At 44.2% G+C, this 21,339-nt stretch overlaps 1 protein-coding gene across 1 annotated transcript in view; it reads right to left on the bottom strand.

The window, feature by feature from the left end:
• Positions 1-21,339, bottom strand: part of LOC143925338 (uncharacterized) — a 63,972-nt gene that overhangs the window by 2,357 nt on the left and 40,276 nt on the right. The window contains exons 2-3 of the mRNA XM_077449913.1: positions 4,996-5,125; positions 4,184-4,254 (exon numbers count right to left, since the gene is read on the bottom strand). Coding sequence (XP_077306039.1) covers positions 4,184-4,254; positions 4,996-5,125 — 201 coding nt within the window. The remainder of the gene's footprint in view (positions 1-4,183; positions 4,255-4,995; positions 5,126-21,339) is intronic.

Below are 21,339 nucleotides of genomic sequence, written 5' to 3'. Positions count from 1 at the left end.
TTTTTTTTATTTATTTTTTATACTGCTTAAAAGTAAATTCAAGTCAGGCATACTTGTACTGATGCTTCCCGGTATCCTGGTCCGTTTTCCTATCTAATCCATAGTTTTAAAAATCATGCCCAGCAGATGTCATCTTGCTTGTGGGCACTTGAAGCCCACAAGCAATCACTTCCTTGTTCCATCGCATTAGAAGTACCAGCATTCCTTGCTGGATCCCGCGCATGCTCAGTGGCAACTGCGACGCGTGGCGTAATCATCAATGTTTCCATCACAACGGGTGCCCTACTTAACAATGGCTAATTTCAAAACGCCCTCACGCATCACGCGTTGAAATCACGTGAGATCAGACCTCCGCACTGACTCCTGGGATGAATAACACAAGATCCCAGGAGACAGTGCGGTAATCACCGGACATGATGCGGATCCCCGCACAAACACCGCCCACTGCCGCAGATTGCAAACATGAACAGGTACGATTAAAAAAAAAAAAAAAAAAAAGAAAAAGGCCATTGTGCACTCTTTGCTTAATTTAAAAATGAATGAGGCTAACTTTTGAAAGTGTGTGCAGAACCGCTTTAAAGTGGTTGTAAACCCTCCCCCACAACTTTGTCCCATGTAAATAAGCATAAAAAATCCTAATGAACACTGCTTGTAGATATCTCCTTATTTGCTTAGTATTGTTGTAATCCTTTTTGTTCTTTAGAATGACGTCACTGAGCATGCCCAGATCTCCCCTGATTTACGGCACATTCTCTTATCTATCTGTTATCAGGACTTCCTACAGCACACAACACTTAACTCCCAGAAGGCTGCAGAGTCATTCAGAGCTTCCTCCTACACACCATGTGACCATGTGACATGACATGCAGTGTAAACTTGGCCATTACTGCAGTCTTATCAGCTGAAGCTGATAAGACTGACAAAGGCAAACATTAGACATCGGCACAAGTAAATACTATTAAATAAAATAAGTAAGCTATGAACAGGGAAGCAGGGTTGCCATAGAAACGTTGGATTGAGAAGGAGGCTTGGTTAACAGTACAGGAAGTGCTCAATGTAAGGGCGGAAATACACTCCACTGTGGACTCAGAAAACAATACTTAAGATGGCGCTGCCTAACCCCTGGAAACAAGTTTTTAAAGTTTCTTTAAACAGTAAGTAATATGCGATTTGGGCTGCATTACAGTGGCTATAGTCTGATAATTACTTATTATAATGGACTAAATGAAATGAAGCATCAGAGTGGGAGAGTTTACTTCCTCTTTAAATTTAGGTGCCGCTCAGGTAGAGGGGCAAAGTCGCTGTGAGTGCAGGCAGGGAAAGGCAGCTCACCCTAGCTCCGAGCTGCAGCAATGTCAAAGGAAAGTATTCCATAAGCCGCACATCATGAAGCAGATCCATGTACATGCATTGAGATTAATGGCAGCCTCGGCCTGGGCTCCAGCCAGGCCAAGCCCCCAATGTGTTTCACTCCGCCCCTGGGAGCTTAATCATGGGAATAGAACCCCCCCCCCCCCAGGCTTGGTTTGCACCAGAACATGCGAACAAGAACATGTGTGAACACCGTTAAAGTCTATGGGACACGAACATGAAAAATCAAAAGTGCTAATTTTAAAGGCTTATATGCAAGTTATTGTCATAAAAAGTGTTTGGGGACCCGGGTCCTGCCCCAGGGGACATGCATCAATGCAAAAAAAAATATTTTTTAAAACGGACGATTTTTCAGGAGCTGTGATTTTAATAATGCTTAAAGTGAAACAATAAAAATGAAATATTCCTTTAAATATCGTGTCTGGGGGGGGGTCTCTTTGGTCTGCCTGTAAAGTAGAGCATCTTTCCCATGTTCATAACAGTACCACAGCAAAATAATTGATAAAAAATCATTGAAAAAAATGGCCCCCCCAAAATCCATACCAGACACTTATCCGAGCATGCAACTTGGCAGGCTGCAGGAAAAGGGGAGGAGAGTGCGCCCCCTCCTGAACCGTTCCAGGCCACATGCCCTCAACCCTCACACTCCCTTGCCCGGTGGTTGTGTGGGTCTGCAGGTGGGGGACTTATCGGAATCTGGAAGCCGCTTTTAACAGATGTACCCCTACACATTCACCAAAGAAGTGTCAAAAATGTAAAAATGACAGGAACAGTTTTTGACAATTCCTTTATTAAAAAAAAAAAAGAAGTGTCCCTCGATGTAAATCCATCATCAATCACGTTTTCCAATGGCCCAGAGAAAAAAAAATTCCTCCCCTATGTGAATGGGTAATACCCATTCACCAAAAAAGTGTAAAAAAAAAGTAAAAATGAAAGCAATTTTTCCTCCATGGGAGGCATCCCGCCAACTGCTGTCTTTTCGCAGTGACAGCTGTTATATAGCCAAGGGCGGGGCCACCCGGTGATGTAACTGGGTGATCCAGCTCCCTTATGGTGTCATGTGATGGCATATGACATCAGAGGGGGCGGGGTCACCCGGTTACATCACCGGGTGGCCCTTGTCTTGGCTGTATAATAGCGGTCAAAGCGAAAAGACAGCAGTTGGCGGGACACCTCCCATGGAGGCAAAGATGCTCCCATTTTTACTTTTTTGACACTTTTTTGGTGAATGGGTAGTGGTACAATGTACCCTTACCCATTCGCATAGGGGAGGAGCAGGATCTGGGGGGCCCCCTTGTTAAGGGGGGCTTCTGGATTCCAATAAGCCTCCTGCCCGCAGACCCCCACAACCACCGGGCAAGGGTTGTGGGGATGAGGCCCTTGTCCTTATCAACATAGGGACAAGGTGCTTTGGGGGGGACCCCAAAAATAACCCTCCCCATGTTGAGGGCATGTGGCCTGGTACGTTTCAGGAGGGGGGGGGGCGCTCTCTCGTCCCTCCCTTTTCCTGCAGCCTGCCAGGTTTCGTGCTTGGATAAGGGTCTGGTATGGATTTTGGGGAGGGACCCCCACGCCATTTTGTTTTAAAATTTTAAAATCAGGTGCATGCTTTGGCCAATCATCATACAGCAATGCACTGCTAACTCACAGTGCATTATGAGGCATTCTGCATAAAATTTGCTGTTCGGCAAACAGGCGAACACCCGACATCGAGTTCATCCCTAGTCATTATATAGAGAAGACAAAGAGGGGGAGATAGATGGAGAAATAGCAGTCATTATATAGACAGGAGGGAGGAGGAGATAGACAGAGGAAAGACTACCATAATGCCGCGTACACACGATCGGACTTTCTGGCAGACTTGGTTCGATCGTGTGTGGGCTCCAGCGGACTTTTTCTTCCACAAAGTCCGGGGGACCTAGATTTAAAACATGTTTTAAATCTTTCCCCCGAAAGACCACCGGACCCAGTTCCTGTCGGGAAGTCCGCTCGTCTGTACGCTGGTCCGACGGAAAGAAGAAGAAGAATTTTATTGACACTTTTTCCCCCAGGTGAATGGGTAGGGGTACGATGTACCCCATACTCATTCACATGGGGTGGGGGCTGGGATCTGGGGGCCCCCTTATTAAAGGGGGCTCCCGGATTCCAATAAACCCCCCACCCGCAGACCCCGACAACCAACGACCAGGGTTGTCGGGAAGAGGCCCTTGTTCTCATCAACATGGGGACAAGGTGTTTTGGTGTGGGGGGTCGCAGGGCACCCCCCTTCCTCAATACACTCGCCCCCCCATGTTGAGGGCATGCGGCCTGGTACGGTTCGGGGGGGGTGCTTGCTTGTCCCCTCCCCCTTTCCTGACCGGCCAGGCTGCGTGCTCAGATAAGGGTCTGGTATGGATTTTGGGGGACCCCCACACCGTTTTTTTCGGCGTAGGGGGTTACCTTTAATATCCATACCAGGCGAGGGGGCTAGCAAAGTGTCAATCTCGCCGAATCATTGACGAGATTGACTTCCTTCTCTAGTCCCGTCGTACCTGGAGTCACGTTTAAATGAATGGACTTTAGTCCGCTGGTGGGCAAGTCCGTTTATTTTGAAAGTCCGTCGGACCTCCGCCAAAAGTCCGACGGGAAGTCCGGCGGACTAGAGTCTGTTCTTGTGTGTGCGCAAGTCCGCTCGTTCGGAAAGTCTGACAGACCTCCGCCGCAAAGTCCGGCGGATTGTTCCGGCGGACCAAGTCTCCCGGAAAGTCAGATCGTGTGTACGCGGCATTACGTGACCAATGAGGAGAGGAAAAAAAACAACAAAAACAAATACCAGTTAGTTCACGTGCAGTGTTCAGTAGTTCTCTGTACGTCTCAGCTTCGTTTTGGATATTGCATCTTACACTAAAAAACAAACAAAACATTTTTTTGAAATTCCCTAGAGGTGAACTATATGCATTGCTATATACACAAAGAGTTTCCTGAGGAAGCCGATTAAGGTGAAACATGTTGAACGTATTGGGATGGAGATCATGTTGGTCCTTAATAGAATGTCACCTGCTTCTCTATATTAGGTGTCTGTTATAGACCATAGGGAAATCTATTAAATGTTGGATTTTATATGTATGTGGAGTATGCGTTAAATAGATTTATATTTTTTCAGTATATTTTTATTTATTCTTGATTTTTGGTACCATTTACTGTCTCATCGTATGCCTTTCTCAATGCTGATATTACTGATATACCCAGTGTAGACGGTGATTTATAGCTATTTTTTGTGTGATAGGAAACTGATCCATACTCTCCATATCCTGGCTTCACTCCCCAGAGATAATTGCCATAATCTAGAGTCCTTTCTCCGACATACTGTACAGTATCTTCAGCGGTTTTGCACAACCTACAAATTAAGTGCAATAGAAAGGGGAAGGATTTAACGATCTGGGCTTCAGACAATCTTGTAATTGCTTCCTTTTTTTTTTTTTTTATCTCGCTCCCATTTTGTTCTGTTGCTGGGTTTTCCCAGAAGTGTTCACCTTTGGCCAAGCATAAGAAAAATGTAAATACACAGGCTGCTAATATATCAGATCCCGGGTTTGTCTGCCGTTCTCCACTTCGTCACACCCCATAGTACATTTTATTTCTTACCTGTGTATAAGAATCGGGACAATTAAATCCTGTAAACTGTCCTCGTTATTGAATTCAGCCATTACTCTGTCCACATTTGTATTAAAGTCTTCAACCCATTTCACCTCCTGGTTTAGCGGCAGCAGATTTCCTGAAAAATATAGGAAACGGTATTGAAAGTTAAGAGAGACTGTAGTCTTTACTTACCCCTCTCCTCCTCGATCATATTTCACCTTTCAGGCATGGAGAATAATGTCTGAGAGATGAATCCTCCAAATTTCCCGCAGTTACATGTGAAGAGCATCAAACGGCATTTCCGTATACAGTATTTATCGGCGTATAACACGCACATTCATTTTAAGAGGGAAGTTTCAGGAAAAAAACGTACATTTTAAATAAGGAACTTTGAAGCAAAATAAGGGTCAGCGACCATCTACAGCCATCAATGCAGCCTGATCAATGCTCATCTGCAGCGTCACCATTGCCATCAATGCAGCCTGATCAATGCCCATCTGCAGCGTCACCATTGCCATGAATGCAGCCTGATCAGTGTCCATCTGCAGCGTCACCATTGCCATCAATGCAGCTTGATCAGTGCCCATCTGCAGCCTCACCATTGCCATCAATGCAGCCTGATCAATGCCCATCTGCAGCCTCACCATTGCCCTCAATGCAGCCTTATCAATGCCCATCTTCAGCCTCACCATTGCCTTCAGTGCAGCTTGATCAATGCCCATCTGCAGCGTCACCATTGCCATCAATGCAGCTTGATCAATGCCCATCTGCAGCCTCACCATTGCCCTCAATGCAGCCTGATCAATGCCCATCTGCAGCCTCACCATTGCCCTCAATGCAGCCTGATCAATGCCCATCTGCAACGTCACCATTGCCATGATTGCAGCCTGATCAATGCCCATCTGCAGCCTCACCATTGCCATCAATGCAGCCTGATCAATGCCCATCTGCAGCCTCACCATTGCCATGAATGCAGCCTGATCAATGCCCATCTGCAGCGTCACCATTGCCATCAATGCAGCTTGATCAGTGCCCATCTGCAGCCTCACCATTGCCATCAATGCAGCCTGATCAATGCCCATCTGCAGCGTCACCATTGCCATGAATGCAGCCTGATCAATGCCCATCTACAGCCTCACCATTGCCATCAATGCAGCCTGATCAATGCCCATCTGCAGCCTCACCATTGCCATTAATGCAGCCTGATCAATGTCCATCTGCAGCATCACCATTGCCATCAATGCAGCTTGATCAGTGCCCATCTGCAGCCTCACCATTGCCATCAATGCAGCCTGATCAATGCCCATCTGCAGCCTCACCATTGCCCTCAATGCAGCCTTATCAATGCCCATCTTCAGCCTCACCATTGCCATCAATGCAGCCTGATCAATGCCCATCTGCAGCCTCACCATTGCCATGAATGCAGCCTGATCAATGCCCATCTGCAGCGTCACCATTGCCATCAATGCAGCCTGATCAATGCCCATCTGCAGCATCACCATTGCCATCAATGCAGCCTGATCAGTGCCCATCTGCAGCCTCACCATTGCCATCAATGCAGCCTGATCAATGCCCATCTGCAGCGTCACCATTGCCATCAATGCAGCCTGATCAATGCCCATCTGCAGTGTCACCATTGCCATCAATGCAGCCTGATCAGTGCCCAATCACAGCCTCACCATTGCCATCAATGCAGCCTGATCAATGCCCATCTGCAGCGTCACCATTGCCATCAATGCAGTCTGATCAATGCCCATCTGCAGCCTCACCATTGCCATCAATGCAGCCTGATCAATGCCCATCTGCAGCCTCACCATTGCCATCAATGCAGCCTCATTAGTCCACATCAATGTAGCCTCACCATTGCCATCAATGTAGCCTCATTAGTCCACATCAATTTAGCCTCATCATTGCCATCAATGCAGCAACCTCACCATTGCCATCAGTGCAGCCTGATCGATACCCATCTGCAGCCTAGAGGGGACAGGAAGGGGGGGGGGGGCGGGACAAGTGCCGACAGATTACATACAGTGATAATCTCCTATGATAAACAGAACAGTGGTCCAATGGTGGCCCAGGAGACAGGACTTCCTATTACAGAGGCCACCAAGTAAACAGGAGATTCTCACTGTATGTGATCTGGTGGCTCTTGTCCCGCGCCCCTCCCTGTCCCCTCAGAGGCAGCTAAAATTGAACTATTGGTATATAACACGCACACGCTTTTTGTAACCGATTTTAATGGTGCGAAAGTGAGACGCCACTAAATACAGTACCTGACAAGACCAGCTAGTTATAATCACAGCAATTACCCCCCTTCACAAGACCCTCTCAGTACTGAGGAGATAGCTTCTTTGTGAACACAACAAGAGATGATGCAGAGTCTAAATGTCCAAAGCTATCTGTTTTATTCTGGGCGGGTATACAACTTGTATACGTTTTCATTAACCAATCATTATATGCAAAATGGGAGTGATTTAATACAGGGGTGTACATTTTATATCATTACATATCATTACATATCATTAATGGTCAGATGATTAACCTTTCACACAATGGTCACTAGAGTAACTTATGCCATCTGCCTTCACGACTCGTCATGGGTCCTGCTTCCCTGTCTCATTACACAGGGAAGGTGGCCCAGACGTATTGAGCCAAAATTCTTTATTTATCCGTAACAAAATAAAAGCTATATTTTCCTATATGTGTGCTTTATAGAAAACCTGTTATAAAGCTGAAAAACAGAACTGTAGTTGTTAACTCTGTCTGAATATACAAGTTAACATATATAGATCCATATGACTCTATGGCGGCCGCACAAAATGGAGTCCCCTCTGTTCAGTCATATTACTACAACATATCATGTTCTGGTGCCAGGTGCTGGCACAGTGAGGTGGAGGGACCTCCTGCCTAATGGTGCCTGTATGATTCCCCCTTCCCAGTGGCACCAACTATGGGGAATATTCTTCCTTCCAATGACACCAATGATGGATAATATTCTCATCTCTGAGCAATGGTGCAATGTTTTCCTTACCACTGATACCAATGCTTTTATTATTATTATTATACACGATTTATATAGCGCCAACAGTTTGCGATGTATAGGGGGACAACACAATTATAGTACAATACAAAAGGTACAGGAGGGCCCGGCTCGTAGAGCTTACATTCTAAAGGGAGGGGGTGGTGGTACAAAAGGTAATAGCTGCAGAGAATGATTTGATGGGGGCGGCTCAGGGACAATTGTTGTTAGGTGGGGGTGGGATAGGCTTCCCTGAATAAATGAGTTTTCAGAAATCTCCTAAAGGTGGACAGGGTAGGGCTGATTGGATATACCGGGGAAGGGAGTTCCAGAGGATGGGAGATGCTCTGGAGAAGTCTTGAAGGTGAGCATGGGAGGAGGTAACAAGGGAACTAGAGTGCATGAGGTCCTGGGAGGAGCAGAGGGGATGATTTGGGCGATATTTGCAGATGAGGTTGGTGACGTAGATGGGGGCGATGTTGTGGATGGCTTTGTATGTTATGGTTAGCATTTTCTGTTATGACCTGTACTGACCCATAGACTTCTGTTATTACCTGTACTGCCCCATATACTTCTGTTATTACCTGTACTGACCCATAGACTTCTGTTATTACCTGCACTGCCCCATATACTTCTGTTATTACCTGTACTGACCCATAGACTTCTGTTATTACCTGTACTGACCCATAGACTTCTGTTATTACCTGCACTGCCCCATATACTTCTGTTATTACCTGTACTGACCCATAGACTTCTGTTATTACCTGTACTGAGCCGTAGACTTCTGTTATTACCTGTACTGACCCATAGACTTCTGTTATTACCTGTACTGAGCCGTAGACTTCTGTTATTACCTGTACTGACCCATAGACTTCTGTTATTACCTGTACTGACCCATAGACTTCTGTTATTACCTGTACTGAGCCGTAGACTTCTGTTATTACCTGTACTGACCCATAGACTTCTGTTATTACCTGCACTGACCCATAGACATCTGTTATTACCTGTACTGACCCATAGACTTCTGTTATTACCTGCACTGAGCCATAGACTTCTGTTATTACCTGCACTGCCCCATATACTTCTGTTATTACCTGTACTGACCCATAGACTTCTGTTATTACCTGTACTGACCCATAGACTTCTGTTATTACCTGCACTGCCCCATATACTTCTGTTATTACCTGTACTGACCCATATACTTCTGTTATTACCTGTACTGAGCCGTAGACTTCTGTTATTACCTGTACTGAGCCATAGACTTCTGTTATTACCTATACTGACCCATAGACTTCTGTTATTACCTGTACTGACCCATAGACTTCTGTTATTACCTGCACTGCCCCATATACTTCTGTTATTACCTGTACTGACCCATAGACTTCTGTTATTACCTGCACTGCCCCATATACTTCTGTTATTACCTGTACTGACCCATAGACTTCTGTTATTACCTGCACTGAGCCATAGACTTCTGTTATTACCTGTACTGCCCCATATACTTCTGTTATTACCTGTACTGACCCATAGACTTCTGTTATTACCTGCACTGCCCCATATACTTCTGTTATTACCTGTACTGACCCATAGACTTCTGTTATTACCTGTACTGACCCATAGACTTCTGTTATTACCTGTACTGAGCCGTAGACTTCTGTTATTACCTGTACTGAGCCATAGACTTCTGTTATTACCTGTACTGACCCATAGACTTCTGTTATTACCTGTACTGACCCATAGACTTCTGTTATTACCTGCACTGCCCCATATACTTCTGTTATTACCTGTACTGACCCATATACTTCTGTTATTACCTGTACTGAGCCGTAGACTTCTGTTATTACCTGTACTGACCCATAGACTTCTGTTATTACCTGCACTGAGCCATAGACTTCTGTTATTACCTGTACTGACCCATAGACTTCTGTTATTACCTGTACTGACCCATAGACTTCTGTTATTACCTGTACTGACCCATAGACTTCTGTTATTACCTGCACTGCCCCATATACTTCTGTTATTACCTGTACTGACCCATATACTTCTGTTATTACCTGTACTGAGCCGTAGACTTCTGTTATTACCTGTACTGCCCCATATACTTCTGTTATTACCTGTACTGACCCATAGACTTCTGTTATTACCTGCACTGCCCCATATACTTCTGTTATTACCTGTACTGACCCATAGACTTCTGTTATTACCTGTACTGACCCATAGACTTCTGTTATTACCTGCACTGCCCCATATACTTCTGTTATTACCTGTACTGACCCATATACTTCTGTTATTACCTGTACTGAGCCATAGACTTCTGTTATTACCTGTACTGAGCCATAGACTTCTGTTATTACCTGCACTGCCCCATATACTTCTGTTATTACCTGTACTGACCCATATACTTCTGTTATTACCTGTACTGAGCCATAGACTTCTGTTATTACCTGTACTGAGCCATAGACTTCTGTTATTACCTGCACTGCCCCATATACTTCTGTTATTACCTGTACTGACCCATAGACTTCTGTTATTACCTGTACTGAGCCATATACTTCTGTTATTACCTGTACTGACCCATAGACTTCTGTTATTACCTGCACTGAGCCATAGACTTTTGTTATTACCTGCACTGACCCATAGACTTCTGTTATTACCTGCACTGACCCATAGACTTCTGTTATTACCTGCACTGACCCATAGACTTCTGTTATTACCTGTACTGAGCCATAGACTTCTGTTATTACCTGTACTGACCCATAGACTTCTGTTATTACCTTCACTGACCCATAGACTTTTGTTATTACCTGCACTGACCCATAGACTTCTGTTATTACCTGCACTGACCCATAGACTTCTGTTATTACCTGCACTGAGCCATAGACTTCTGTTATTACCTGCACTGACCCATAGACTTCTGTTATTACCTGCACTGACCCATAGACTTCTGTTATTACCTGCACTAACCCATAGACTTCTGTTATTACCTGCACTGAGCCATAGACTTCTGTTATTACCTGCACTGATCTGTAGACTTCTGTTATTACCTGCACTGAGCCATAGACTTCTGTTATTACCGGCACTGACCCATAGACTTCTGTTATTACCTGCACTGACCCATAGACTTCTGTTATTACCTGCACTGACCCATAGACTTCTGTTGTTACCAGCACTGGCCCATAGACTTCTGTTATTACCTGCACTGAGCCATAGACTTCTGTTATTACCTGCACTGATCCGTAGACTTCTGTTATTACCGGCACTGACCCATAGACTTTTGTTATTACCTGTACTGACCCATAGACTTTTGTTATTACCTGTACTGACCCATAGACTTCTGTTATTACCTGCACTGACCCATAGACTTCTGTTATTACCTGTACTGACCCATAGACTTCTGTTATTACCTGCACTGACCCATAGACTTCTGCTATTACCTGCACTGAGCCATAGACTTCTGTTATTACCTGTACTGAGCTGTAGACTTCTGTTATTACCTGCACTGACCCATAGACTTCTGTTATTACCTGCACTGAGCTGTAGACTTCTGTTATTACCTGCACTGACCCATAGACTTCTGTTATTACCTGCACTGACCCATAGACTTCTGTTATTACCTGCACTAACCCATAGACTTCTGTTGTTACCTGTACTGGCCCATAGACTTCTGTTATTACCTGCACTGAGCCATAGACTTCAGTTGTTACCAGCACTGGCCCATAGACTTCTGTTATTACCTGCACTGAGCCATATACTTCTGTTATTACCCGCACTGACCCATAGACTTCTGTTATTACCCGCACTGACCCATAGACTTCTGTTATTACCTGCACTGAGCCATAGACTTCTGTTATTACCTGCACTGGCCCATAGACTTCTGTTATTACCTGCACTGAGCCATAGACTTCTGTTATTACCTGCACTGAGCCATAGACTTCTGTTATTACCTGCACTGAGCCATAGACTTCTGTTGTTACCAGCACTGGCCCATAGACTTCTGTTATTACCTGTACTGACCCATAGACTTCTGTTATTACCGGCACTGACCCATAGACTTTTGTTATTACCTGTACTGACCCATAGACTTCTGTTATTACCTGCACTGACCCATAGACTTCTGCTATTACCTGCACTGACCCATAGACTTCTGTTATTACCTGTACTGACCCATAGACTTCTGTTATTACCTGCACTGAGCTGTAGACTTCTGTTATTACCTGCACTGAGCCATAGACTTCTGTTATTACCTGCACTGACCCATAGACTTCTGTTATTACCTGCACTGACCCATAGACTTCTGTTATTACCTGCACTGACCCATAGACTTCTGTTATTACCTGCACTAACCCATAGACTTCTGTTGTTACCTGTACTGGCCCATAGACTTCTGTTATTACCTGCACTAACCCATAGACTTCTGTTATTACCTGCACTGGCCCATAGACTTCTGTTATTACCTGAACTGAGCCATAGACTTCTGTTATTACCTGCACTGATCCGTAGACTTCTGTTATTACCGGCACTGACCCATAGACTTTTGTTATTACCTGTACTGACCCATAGACTTCTGTTATTACCTGTACTGACCCATAGACTTCTGTTGTTACCAGCACTGGCCCATAGACTTCTGTTATTACCTGCACTGAGCCATAGACTTCTGTTATTACCTGCACTGATCCGTAGACTTCTGTTATTACCGGCACTGACCCATAGACTTTTGTTATTACCTGTACTGACCCATAGACTTTTGTTATTACCTGTACTGACCCATAGACTTCTGTTATTACCTGCACTGACCCATAGACTTCTGTTATTACCTGTACTGACCCATAGACTTCTGTTATTACCTGCACTGACCCATAGACTTCTGCTATTACCTGCACTGAGCCATAGACTTCTGTTATTACCTGCACTAACCCATAGACTTCTGTTGTTACCTGCACTGACCCATAGACTTCTGTTATTACCTGTACTGAGCTGTAGACTTCTGTTATTACCTGCACTGACCCATAGACTTCTGTTATTACCTGCACTGAGCTGTAGACTTCTGTTATTACCTGCACTGACCCATAGACTTCTGTTATTACCTTCACTGACCCATAGACTTCTGTTATTACCTGCACTAACCCATAGACTTCTGTTGTTACCTGCACTGACCCATAGACTTCTGTTATTACCTGTACTGAGCCATAGACTTCTGTTGTTACCTGCACTGGCCCATAGACTTCTGTTATTACCTGCACTGAGCCATAGACTTCAGTTGTTACCAGCACTGGCCCATAGACTTCTGTTATTACCTGCACTGAGCCATAGACTTCTGTTATTACCTGCACTGAGCCATAGACTTCTGTTATTACCTGCACTGGCCCATAGACTTCTGTTATTACCTGCACTGAGCCATAGACTTCTGTTATTACCTGCACTGAGCCATAGACTTCTGTTATTACCTGCACTGACCCATAGACTTCTGCTATTACCTGCACTGACCCATAGACTTCTGTTATTACCTGTACTGACCCATAGACTTCTGTTATTACCTGCACTGAGCTGTAGACTTCTGTTATTACCTGCACTGAGCCATAGACTTCTGTTATTACCTGCACTGACCCATAGACTTCTGTTATTACCTGCACTGACCCATAGACTTCTGTTATTACCTGCACTAACCCATAGACTTCTGTTGTTACCTGTACTGGCCCATAGACTTCTGTTATTACCTGCACTAACCCATAGACTTCTGTTATTACCTGCACTGGCCCATAGACTTCTGTTATTACCTGAACTGAGCCATAGACTTCTGTTATTACCTGCACTGATCCGTAGACTTCTGTTATTACCGGCACTGACCCATAGACTTTTGTTATTACCTGTACTGACCCATAGACTTCTGTTATTACCTGTACTGACCCATAGACTTCTGTTATTACCTGCACTGACCCATAGACTTCTGTTATTACCTGCACTGACCGGTAGACTTCTGTTATTACCTTCACTGACCCATAGACTTTTGTTATTACCTGTACTGACCCATAGACTTCTGTTATTACCTGCACTGACCGGTAGACTTCTGTTATTACCTGCACTGACCCATAGACTTCTGTTATTACCTGTACTGACCCATAGACTTCTGTTATTACCTGCACTGACCCATAGACTTCTGTTATTACCTGCACTGACCGGTAGACTTCTGTTATTACCTTCACTGACCCATAGACTTCTGTTATTACCTGTACTGACCCATAGACTTCTGTTATTACCTGTACTGACCCATAGACTTCTGTTATTACCTGCACTGACCCATAGACTTCTGTTATTACCTGCACTGACCGGTAGACTTCTGTTATTACCTTCACTGACCCATAGACTTTTGTTATTACCTGTACTGACCCATAGACTTCTGTTATTACCTGCACTGACCGGTAGACTTCTGTTATTACCTGCACTGACCCATAGACTTCTGTTATTACCTGTACTGACCCATAGACTTCTGTTATTACCTGCACTGACCCATAGACTTCTGTTAGACTTCTGTTATTACCTGCACTGACCCATAGACTTCTGTTAGACTTCTGTTATTACCTGCACTGACCCATAGACTTCTGTTAGACTTCTGTTATTACCTGCACTGACCCATAGACTTCCGTTATTACCTGCACTGAGCCATAGACTCTGTTATTACCTGCACTGAGCCATAGACTCTGTTATTACCTGCACTGACCCATATACTTCTGTTATTACCTGCACTGACTCATAGACTTCCGTTATTACCTGCACTGACCCATAGACTTCCGTTATTACCTGCACTGAGCCATAGACTCTGTTATTACCTGCACTGAGCCATAGACTTCTGTTATTACCTGCACTGAGCTGTAGACTTCTGTTATTACCTGTACTGACCCATAGACTTCTGTTATTACCTGCACTGACCCATAGACTTCTGTTATTACCTGCACTGACCCATAGACTTCTGTTATTACCTGCACTAACCCATAGACTTCTGTTGTTACCTGCACTGAGCCATAGACTTCTGTTATCACCTGCACTAACCCATAGACTTCTGTTGTTACCTGCACTGGCCCATAGACTTCTGTTATTACCTGCACTGACCCATAGACTTCTGTTATTACCCGCACTGACCCATAGACTTCTGTTATTACCCGCACTGAGCCATAGACTTCTGTTATTACCTGCACTGAGCCATAGACGTCTGTTATTACCTGCACTGAGCCATAGACTTCTGTTATTACCCGCACTGACCCATAGACTTCTGTTATTACCTGCACTGACCCATAGACTTCTGTTATTACCTGCACTGAGCCATAGACTTCTGTTATTACCTGCACTGAGCCATAGACTTCTGTTATTACCTGCACTGACCCATATACTTCTGTTATTACCCGCACTGACCCATAGACTTCTGTTATTACCTGCACTGACCCATAGACTTCTGTTATTACCTGCACTAACCCATAGACTTCTGTTGTTACCTGCACTGAGCCATAGACTTCTGTTATCACCTGCACTAACCCATAGACTTCTGTTATTACCTGTACTGACCCATAGACTTCTGTTATTACCTGCACTGAGCTGTAGACTTCTGTTATTACCTGCACTGAGCCATAGACTTCTGTTATTACCTGCACTGACCCATAGACTTCTGTTATTACCTGCACTGACCCATAGACTTCTGTTATTACCTGCACTAACCCATAGACTTCTGTTGTTACCTGTACTGGCCCATAGACTTCTGTTATTACCTGCACTAACCCATAGACTTCTGTTATTACCTGCACTGGCCCATAGACTTCTGTTATTACCTGAACTGAGCCATAGACTTCTGTTATTACCTGCACTGATCCGTAGACTTCTGTTATTACCGGCACTGACCCATAGACTTTTGTTATTACCTGTACTGACCCATAGACTTCTGTTATTACCTGTACTGACCCATAGACTTCTGTTGTTACCAGCACTGGCCCATAGACTTCTGTTATTACCTGCACTGAGCCATAGACTTCTGTTATTACCTGTACTGACCCATAGACTTCTGTTATTACCTGCACTGATCCGTAGACTTCTGTTATTACCGGCACTGACCCATAGACTTTTGTTATTACCTGTACTGACCTATAGACTTTTGTTATTACCTGTACTGACCCATAGACTTCTGTTATTACCTGCACTGACCCATAGACTTCTGTTATTACCTGCACTGACCCATAGACTTCTGTTATTACCTGCACTGACCCATAGACTTCTGCTATTACCTGCACTGAGCCATAGACTTCTGTTATTACCTGTACTGAGCTGTAGACTTCTGTTATTACCTGCACTGACCCATAGACTTCTGTTATTACCTGCACTGAGCTGTAGACTTCTGTTATTACCTGCACTGACCCATAGACTTCTGTTATTACCTGCACTGACCCATAGACTCCTGTTATTACCTGCACTAACCCATAGACTTCTGTTGTTACCTGCACTGACCCATAGACTTCTGTTATTTCCTGTACTGAGCCATAGACTTCTGTTGTTACCTGCACTGGCCCATAGACTTCTGTTATTACCTGCACTGAGCCATAGACTTCAGTTGTTACCAGCACTGGCCCATAGACTTCTGTTATTACCTGCACTGAGCCATAGACTTCTGTTATTACCTGCACTGAGCCATAGACTTCTGTTATTACCTGCACTGGCCCATAGACTTCTGTTATTACCTGCACTGAGCCATAGACTTCTGTTATTACCTGCACTGAGCCATAGACTTCTGTTATTACCTGCACTGGCCCATAGACTTCTGTTATTACCTGCACTGACCCATATACTTCTGTTATTACCCGCACTGACCCATAGACTTCTGTTATTACCTGCACTGACCCATAGACTTTTGTTATTACCTGTACTGACCCATAGACTTCTGTTATTACCTGCACTGACCCATAGACTTCTGCTATTACCTGCACTGACCCATAGACTTCTGTTATTACCTGTACTGACCCATAGACTTCTGTTATTACCTGCACTGAGCTGTAGAATTCTGTTATTACCTGCACTGAGCCATAGACTTCTGTTATTACCTGCACTGACCCATAGACTTCTGTTATTACCTGCACTGACCCATAGACTTCTGTTATTACCTGCACTGACCCATAGACTTCTGTTATTACCTGCACTAACCCATAGACTTCTGTTGTTACCTGTACTGGCCCATAGACTTCTGTTATTACCTGCACTAACCCATAGACTTCTGTTATTACCTGCACTGGCCCATAGACTTCTGTTATTACCTGAACTGAGCCATAGACTTCTGTTATTACCTGCACTGATCCGTAGACTTCTGTTATTACCGGCACTGACCCATAGACTTTTGTTATTACCTGTACTGACCCATAGACTTCTGTTATTACCTGTACTGACCCATAGACTTCTGTTGTTACCAGCACTGGCCCATAGACTTCTGTTATTACCTGCACTGAGCCATAGACTTCTGTTATTACCTGCACTAACCCATAGACTTCTGTTATTACCTGCACTGGCCCATAGACTTCTGTTATTACCTGAACTGAGCCATAGACTTCTGTTATTACCTGCACTGATCCGTAGACTTCTGTTATTACCGGCACTGACCCATAGACTTTTGTTATTACCTGTACTGACCCATAGACTTCTGTTATTACCTGTACTGACCCATAGACTTCTGTTGTTACCAGCACTGGCCCATAGACTTCTGTTATTACCTGCACTGACCCATAGACTTCTGTTATTACCTGCACTGATCCGTAGACTTCTGTTATTACCGGCACTGACCCATAGACTTTTGTTATTACCTGTTCTGACCCATAGACTTTTGTTATTACCTGTACTGACCCATAGACTTTTGTTATTACCTGTACTGACCCATAGACTTCTGTTATTACCTGCACTGACCCATAGACTTCTGTTATTACCTGTACTGACCCATAGACTTCTGTTATTACCTGCACTGACCCATAGACTTCTGCTATTACCTGCACTGAGCCATAGACTTCTGTTATTACCTGCACTAACCCATAGACTTCTGTTGTTACCTGCACTGACCCATAGACTTCTGTTATTACCTGTACTGAGCTGTAGACTTCTGTTATTACCTGCACTGACCCATAGACTTCTGTTATTACCTGCACTGAGCTGTAGACTTCTGTTATTACCTGCACTGACCAATAGACTTCTGCTATTACCTGCACTGAGCCATAGACTTCTGTTATTACCTGCACTGAGCCATAGACTTCTGTTATTACCTGCACTGACCCATAGACTTCTGCTATTACCTGCACTGACCCATAGACTTCTGTTATTACCTGTACTGACCCATAGACTTCTGTTATTACCTGCACTGAGCTGTAGACTTCTGTTATTACCTGCACTGAGCCATAGACTTCTGTTATTACCTGCACTGACCCATAGACTTCTGTTATTACCTGCACTGACCCATAGACTTCTGTCGTTACCTGTACTGGCCCATAGACTTCTGTTATTACCTGCACTAACCCATAGACTTCTGTTATTACCTGCACTGGCCCATAGACTTCTGTTATTACCTGAACTGAGCCATAGACTTCTGTTATTACCTGCACTGACCCATAGACTTCTGTTATTACCGGCACTGACCCATAGACTTTTGTTATTACCTGTACTGACCCATAGACTTCTGTTATTACCTGTACTGACCCATAGACTTCTGTTATTACCTGCACTGACCCATAGACTTCTGTTATTACCTGCACTGACCGGTAGACTTCTGATATTACCTTCACTGACCCATAGACTTTTGTTATTACCTGTACTGACCCATAGACTTCTGTTATTACCTGCACTGACCGGTAGACTTCTGTTATTACCTGCACTGACCCATAGACTTCTGTTATTACCTGTACTGACCCATAGACTTCTGTTATTACCTGCACTGACCCATAGACTTCTGTTATTACCTGCACTGACCGGTAGACTTCTGTTATTACCTTCACTGACCCATAGACTTTTGTTATTACCTGTACTGACCCATAGACTTCTGTTATTACCTGCACTGACCGGTAGACTTCTGTTATTACCTGCACTGACCCATAGACTTCTGTTATTACCTGTACTGACCCATAGACTTCTGTTATTACCTGCACTGACCCATAGACTTCTGTTAGACTTCTGTTATTACCTGCACTGACCCATAGACTTCTGTTAGACTTCTGTTATTACCTGCACTGACCCATAGACTTCTGTTAGACTTCTGTTATTACCTGCACTGACCCATAGACTTCCGTTATTACCTGCACTGAGCCATAGACTCTGTTATTACCTGCACTAACCCATAGACTTCTGTTATTACCTGCACTGACCCATAGACTTCTGTTAGACTTCTGTTATTACCTGCACTGACCCATAGACTTCCGTTATTACCTGCACTGAGCCATAGACTTCTGTTATTACCTGCACTGAGCCATAGACTTCTGTTATTACCTGCACTGAGCTGTAGACTTCTGTTATTACCTGTACTGACCCATAGACTTCTGTTATTACCTGCACTGACCCATAGACTTCTGTTATTACCTGCACTGACCCATAGACTTCTGTTATTACCTGCACTAACCCATAGACTTCTGTTGTTACCTGCACTGAGCCATAGACTTCTGTTATCACCTGCACTAACCCATAGACTTCTGTTGTTACCTGCACTGGCCCATAGACTTCTGTTATTACCTGCACTGACCCATAGACTTCTGTTATTACCCGCACTGACCCATAGACTTCTGTTATTACCCGCACTGAGCCATAGACTTCTGTTATTACCTGCACTGAGCCATAGACGTCTGTTATTACCTGCACTGAGCCATAGACTTCTGTTATTACCCGCACTGACCCATAGACTTCTGTTATTACCTGCACTGACCCATAGACTTCTGTTATTACCTGCACTGACCCATAGACTTCTGTTATTACCTGCACTGACCCATAGACTTCTGTTATTACCTGCACTAACCCATAGACTTCTGTTGTTACCTGCACTGAGCCATAGACTTCTGTTATCACCTGCACTAACCCATAGACTTCTGTTGTTACCTGCACTGGCCCATAGACTTCTGTTATTACCTGCACTGACCCATAGACTTCTGTTATTACCTGCACTGACCCATAGACTTCTGTTATTACCTGCACTGAGCCATAGACTTCTGTTATTACCTGTACTGACCCATAGACTTCTGTTATTACCTGTACTGACCCATAGACTTCTGTTATTACCTGCACTGACCCATAGACTTCTGTTATTACCGGCACTGACCCATAGACTTTTGTTATTACCTGTACTGACCCATAGACTTCTGTTATTACCTGCACTGACCCATAGACTTCTGCTATTACCTGCACTGACCCATAGACTTCTGTTATTACCTGTACTGACCCATAGACTTCTGTTATTACCTGCACTGAGCTGTAGACTTCTGTTATTACCTGCACTGAGCCATAGACTTCTGTTATTACCTGCACTGACCCATAGACTTCTGTTATTACCTGCACTGACCCATAGACTTCTGTTATTACCTGCACTGACCCATAGACTTCTGTTATTACCTGCACTAACCCATAGACTTCTGTTGTTACCTGTACTGGCCCATAGACTTCTGTTATTACCTGCACTAACCCATAGACTTCTGTTATTACCTGCACTGGCCCATAGACTTCTGTTATTACCTGAACTGAGCCATAGACTTCTGTTATTACCTGCACTGATCCGTAGACTTCTGTTATTACCGGCACTGACCCATAGACTTTTGTTATTACCTGTACTGACCCATAGACTTCTGTTATTACCTGTACTGACCCATAGACTTCTGTTGTTACCAGCACTGGCCCATAGACTTCTGTTATTACCTGCACTGAGCCATAGACTTCTGTTATTACCTGCACTGATCCGTAGACTTCTGTTATTACCGGCACTGACCCATAGACTTTTGTTATTACCTGTACTGACCCATAGACTTTTGTTATTACCTGTACTGACCCATAGACTTCTGTTATTACCTGCACTGACCCATAGACTTCTGTTATTACCTGTACTGACCCATAGACTTCTGTTATTACCTGCACTGAGCCATAGACTTCTGTTATTACCTGCACTGAGCCATAGACTTCTGTTATTACCTGTACTGAGCTGTAGACTTCTGTTATTACCTGCACTGACCCATAGACTCTGTTATTACCTGCACTGACCCATAGACTTCTGTTATTACCTGCACTGACCCATAGACTTCTGTTATTACCTGCACTGACCCATAGACTTCTGTTATTACCTGCACTAACCCATA

Source organism: Lithobates pipiens, unplaced genomic scaffold (genome assembly GCF_037356315.1).
Source record: "Lithobates pipiens isolate NorthernLeopardFrog02 unplaced genomic scaffold, aLitPip1_a1.2 Scaffold_22, whole genome shotgun sequence".
Lineage (NCBI taxonomy): Eukaryota > Metazoa > Chordata > Amphibia > Anura > Ranidae > Lithobates > Lithobates pipiens.
Note: the sequence above shows the minus strand (reverse complement) of the source record. Positions and strands in the feature narration are given on the sequence as shown.